This window comes from Rhipicephalus sanguineus, chromosome 2 (assembly GCF_013339695.2).
Source record: "Rhipicephalus sanguineus isolate Rsan-2018 chromosome 2, BIME_Rsan_1.4, whole genome shotgun sequence".
NCBI lineage: Eukaryota > Metazoa > Arthropoda > Arachnida > Ixodida > Ixodidae > Rhipicephalus > Rhipicephalus sanguineus.
This window is the reverse complement of record NC_051177.1, coordinates 34,168,402-34,174,138: the sequence shown is the minus strand read 5'-3', so window position 1 is coordinate 34,174,138 and position 5,737 is coordinate 34,168,402. Positions and strand designations below refer to the sequence as shown.

Here is a 5,737-nt window from a genome sequence, read left to right as displayed (position 1 = left end):
TCATATCTCAAGGAATCTGGTTAGCGGATGCGTACTGAAAGCTCCCCTGTTTCAACCACTGCGTAGATGAAGGTAGACACAGCTTGGAGCTCGGTACGAAGTCTGAATGGTTCGCTTTGCCACCTGCTGATGCTGCTGACTGCATTCCGCGGCTGTTTCGATGTGATGAGTTTGTGCTTGCCTGAAGAATTGTTGCCTCCCCGAGCATAGACTGAAAATTCCTGGGAAGCTTTTAACACGAAAGTGTTTTATGCCGGGGTTCACCAAGACTGCAGTGACGTATTTCCGTCACGGAAATGACGTCGAAAAAATTTACACGATCAGATGGCAAAGAAAAAATTTCTGTCAACGGGCATCGAACCCACGACCGCTCGGGTTCGCAACAACAGATGCCGGGCACGCTATCCACTGCGTCACGGTCACTTTTTTTTTCTTTCATGATATTTATTATAATGCGTATTTGAAATTATCACAAACGCTATGACGTAGTGATGCATTCACTTAGCGACAATAATCGCACAAGCACTGCACAAGCATTCAAAAGCTTACATGCATATATACTGTGCAAGTCCAGAGAAGCAGGAAAAGTCACTCTTCAAAGCTTGTTACACGTGGAGGCTGGTAAGGATGAACACCTCATCAAGATGGGGTGCCAGTCCGGTCTTATGTCAAGTTCTTCGTAAATGTCCTTTAGATGGAGAGCCATACGCATGAAATGCATACTTGAAGCAGCGGTTGGTTCTGCATTACGGTCTTGCATGCGCGTTTTCCACAGACTGTGCAGTCCCATAAGGAAAAACATGTCAAAGGGCACTTCATCAAGAGACGTTGGGAGAAGGTAACGTATAGTATGCGAGTTAATGTTAAAATATTTTTGAACAGTTCGTTGAAGGATGTCCCAAAACATAATGGCATCTTTGCAGCTAATAAAACAGTGTTCTACTGTCTCTGGTACATCGCAGAGACGACAGTTAACTGAAGAAACAAAAATACCTTTCCTCTGCAACCATGATTTCACCGGCAGTGTATCAGTATGGAGTTGGTAAAAGAAGGTTTTTGTATCAGGAGAAAGACGCATTTTCCGAACTCGTTTTAGTACATCACGTCCTGGAAGGTGAGAATATAATGAGCGGTAAAGTGGAGGTGGAAAAAGCATGGATAACAAATCCTTGTAGAGTCGCTTGCGTGATACTGTGTATAGATATTCTATGGAAAACCGGACCTTGAGAAACCGTACAGCGATGAAAACTTCCTGCATAAATCCCCACAAACACGGGCGTACAGAGAAATCTGAGGAAACAATCAAGTCAGGTAAAGCATTAACAAACGTAATCTGCAAGAATGATCGAATAATGGGATGCGAACTGTCGCGAAAAAAGTAGAACCGTGAAACAATTTGCCATAGATATAAATAACTAAACCCAGCCCTCCCTCCTTAACTGGCCTGAATAGGTTGTCCCGTCTCATTGGTTCAAACGTCGAAGACCACACGAAAGTTGCGAAAGTCCGATGAAAGCGCTGTATGTAAGATCGAGCGCAATGAATAAGTTGCAATACATAGTATAGCTTTGTGGCTAAAAATGTATTGCAAGCTTTAGCTCTCCCAAAGATGGAAAGGCTATGTGGAACGTAAGTCTTGGCCTGTCGTTCAAGCTTAGAACACGTTCTTTCCAGTATCGTGCGCTGAATCTGTACGCATCTAGGGCACCCGAGGTACTTTGGTGGAATACGAGTCCCATTAATTCCTGCGAACTTCTCCGGCGTACTACCCCCATGATCCAAACCATAATCCTAAACTTTTAGATGTGTTTAAACGAGCACCTGATACAATGCCGAATTTACTATTGTAGATACCACATTCTCAATACTTCGTTTGTCTGAGCAAAAGAAAGCTACGTCATCTGCATAAGCCAATACCTTAACTTCATTGCCTAATATATTGAAGCCGCGAATACTATTCGATCGTATTATGCTCAGGCATAGCGGTTCAAGATAAAGTGCGAACAGCAGTGGGGACATTGGGCAGCCTTGCTTTACAGAAGAGCAAATAGATACTGGTTTTGACAGATGGCCATTAATAATTAGTCGCGTTGAACAGTCATTGTAACAAAGTTTAACGCCTTCCAGCAGAACAGAGCCAACATTTGCATGTTGCAGAAGGGAAAACAGAAAGGAATGACTAACACGGTCAAAAGCTTTGGCAAGGTCTACCTGTAGCATAGCAAGCTGTCCTTGACAACTGTAGCAATACTGAAGAAGTGTTCGAGCGATGTGAATATTTGTTTGTATGGAGCGACCCCTAATTCCACATGTCTGATGAGAACCAATAAGTATTGACATCACAAACTGTAACCGATTGATAATATCTTAGCAAAAATTTTGTAGTCAACATTTGTCAACGTTATTGGCCTGTAGCCTTCAACAGAACGAAGTTTTTCCTTTTCAGAACTTTTTGGAATGAGAACAGTATGGCTTTTGCAAAAAGACTGCGGGAGAGTCTTCATGACGTAACTTTGTCTAAATATATCCAGCAGAATAGTACTGAGAGTTGTTTTGAATGATTTGTAAAATTCAGCAGGAATCCCATCAGGGCCAGGTGTTTTTGACAAAGGTAGTTGCTCAATGGCCTGCTTAATTTCCTCTAACGTGATGGGACTACTAATGATTGCGCAATCATCTTCGCTCAATGGGCTTAACAGAGAAACAAAATTTGTTTTGTTTTCGCCACCATGGTCATCAGGAAGAGCACTAAACAACACCTTGTAGTACCTTTCGAATTGCAAGATGTCTGCTGTATCTGTTAGAACAGCACCGTTAGAAATCAGATCTGGAATAAACTTGGACATTGCGTGGCGCCGCTCATCAAGTAAAGCTTGACGTGTCGGTAGCTCAGAATTCAAAGTCCTGCTGTTCCGAGATCGAATACGTGCACCTCTGTAGCGAGCAGCATCATAATTTTGTAGCTGGCATTTAATGCTTTCTATTTCATTAATGTATGCGCCTGGTTTTTCGCATTCAATCTCGTAAAGGTTACATAGACTTTCAAATAATCTCTTTTCCTCGTTCTTTCGATAGTACGATTTGACAGATCCACATTCTATAGCTAGTGCACGAACCTCTTGCTTAAAAAGCTCCCAAGCAGCGAATACATGTAATCCTTTAGAAAAAGAATTTCTCACTGCCTCTTTAACCCTATTATTGAATTCCTGATCGTTTAGGAGGTCCGAGTTCATCTTCCAAAGTGCCCACTGTGGTCGAAAGTGAGTTCGGCGGCTTGCACCAATTTTTGCGATAACAATACAGTGATCCGAAAATGAAACTGGCTCAGTGCTGCACGAAAGTTCCCGATGTAGGAGTGATGAAGATACGTAAATTCGATCAAGGCGAGCAGAAGAGCTTCCCTGAAGTCGAGTATACGCAGTTATTTGACCGAAAGTACCGATGTCAATCAGCCCTGCATTATCTATAATACCACTTAAAACTTCACCACTCCTGTCTCGGTGACTATTAGGATTGTTGCAATCACTAGGATTGCATACACAGTTAAAGTCGTCCATTAGTACAGTGAAATAATCACAGTTAATTAGTTTGGACATATCTTCAAATAACTGAACCCGTTTTGAAATCTCATTGAATGCATACAAGTTGATAATACGCCACGGCACTACATGCAACACAAAATCGCAGCATATGTACCTGCCTTCACTGTCAACGTGAGTAGTAACTGCTGTACAGGGTAGACTCTTTCTCAGAAACAACCAGCAGCCCGCAGACAGACCTTTTGCGTGTGAAACGCAAACGTTATAGTCGGACAGGAAGGGCCGTAGGGCCTTCTCAGTGTCTTCGTCACTCTCGATCTTTGTCTCCTGGATGGCGACAAAATCGAGTCGTTTCCTTGTAAAAAGCCTGCGGAGCTAAGCCTGTTTCTGGAAAGACCTAAGGCCACGAACATTCAATGTTGCAAAAGTGAGTCGCTCGGACTGCGCCATGATGTCTACCAACAGTATGCTTACTGTCCCTTGGGATCACTTCTATAGGTCACCGCCGACGGTAAGGCTTCTCTTGAACCCCCACCAGGCCTCCTCGATCGCGACCGCCGACAATTTCCGTTGTGTTTCGATGTTCGGCGACGGCGCACCTTCCGATTCACACTCGTTGTGTCGCTCTCCTTGCTTGAATCGGAGCTGTACGTCGCGCGGCGCTTGGGGATTGCCGCATCCACAGAAACATGCATGTCGTCTTCCGAGACCGAGGCAGGATGAAACGGCTGCTGCGGAACTGAGGCGCTCTTATCTGGTGCTTCTTCACTGGAAGTCTCCGAAGGTACGGCCTGTTCCTTAACAGGCTGGTCAGGACAAATTTGGTCCAACTGCTTGCATGGTCCACTCGGTTCTTCGTTTACCGCAGCTTCCTCGGACGCATCGACTGTTGTTTTCTTTGCGTCTTCAGTAGGCGTTCTGCTTAATCCTGTAGTATCTGTGCTTGACGAAGTGTCTCCCGTCGCGTCGAGAACTTCTGTGGCATCCATGATATGCTCTTGCAAGTTCTCATCTGGTTGCTGCGTACGTTGTCGTAGTTTGTTGGCGTAAGTCATGACACATTCCTCAGCTGAATGACCAAAGCGTCGACAGTCGTCGCAGCGAGGAGTCCTGCAGTTACGACGAATGTGCCCTACCTTATTACAGCGAAGACAAAGTGGTGGCCGCCCAGGAATGAGGACAAGACTTTGAACTCCGCAGACTGTCAGGAGATGTGGAATGTCACCCACTCGGACTCCATCGGCAAGGGACAATACAACATCACGATTTAGAGTCCGCATTTGCTCCATGTCCGCTACTTTCCAGCTTTCTATTGATATTGACTTGATCTTCCCGAAAACATGCAGGGCATCTCGAATGTAGGTGTCTTCTAAGTGCTCAGGAAGCCACAGGAGCTTCATCTTTACTTCTGTGGGTTCCGGGTCAACCACAAGGCATCGACGGCTCTTGACAAGAAATTCACCACGTGTGACTAACTTTGTTTTCGAAATTGTTGACTTGCACGTCACCATCCATACGTGGGACATTTGGAACTGACCTATCGAGCTGATTTCCTTTAGGTCGATAATGTTCCGAAGAGCATCTCTGAAGTCTTGAACACGGTAAGGGCGAGCAGCCAAGTCCGCGTGCAGAAAAACGGAGTCCACAACCAGCTTACCGGTAGGAAGGCGAGGCAGCACAACACGGTAGTCATTACTGCTGGCTGAAGCCTGAGCAGCACCTCGGCTCAAGGCCGATAGATCCTTTGAGGCGGAGAACATGAAATAAAAATTCGGCGGATCCCACGTACGGTGGGAGTCGATGGTATGCGAAGCATGCGGCGGGTAGGTGACTGTGGCGTAACTTTTTTACTGAGCGACACGTTCCAAATGACGCTAAAGATTTCTATAAATTTTATACGCATACATATATATGTTGAAGAGCCGCATATGTGTTATATAACCAGTTGTTTACGGTTGGGTAACGCTGCCAATGGCAACTTGGGTATTACCAACACCCGAAGCGGTAAGCTGATATGTAGTGCTTATTCGTGTCCCGAGAACGCACGCACATTTCACGAACCCGTGTGCATGTGTGCAAGACGTTCTTGACAGTTCTTGAACAAGGGCATCATCACCGTGATCTGTGAGCACCAGCAGCTGGTCATGACTTGTTATAGGATCCGGTCGTGATCGTGGTGACGAGGGGTCCATGTGTAG

General features: G+C 45.3%; 1 protein-coding gene across 1 annotated transcript; it reads right to left on the bottom strand.

Moving 5' to 3' along the window:
• Positions 1-4,009: 4,009 nt before the first annotated feature.
• Positions 4,010-5,299, bottom strand: LOC125757336 (uncharacterized). Its single transcript, XM_049412814.1, has one exon. It carries the CDS (start codon positions 5,297-5,299, stop codon positions 4,010-4,012), a length of 1,290 nt encoding a protein of 429 aa, XP_049268771.1.
• Positions 5,300-5,737: the final 438 nt, after the last annotated feature.

What these genes read in the sequence shown, in the direction of transcription:
- LOC125757336 (XM_049412814.1), bottom strand. Translation starts at nt 5,299, where the DNA reads ATGTTCTCCGCCTCAAAGGATCTATCGGCCTTGAGCCGAGGTGCTGCT.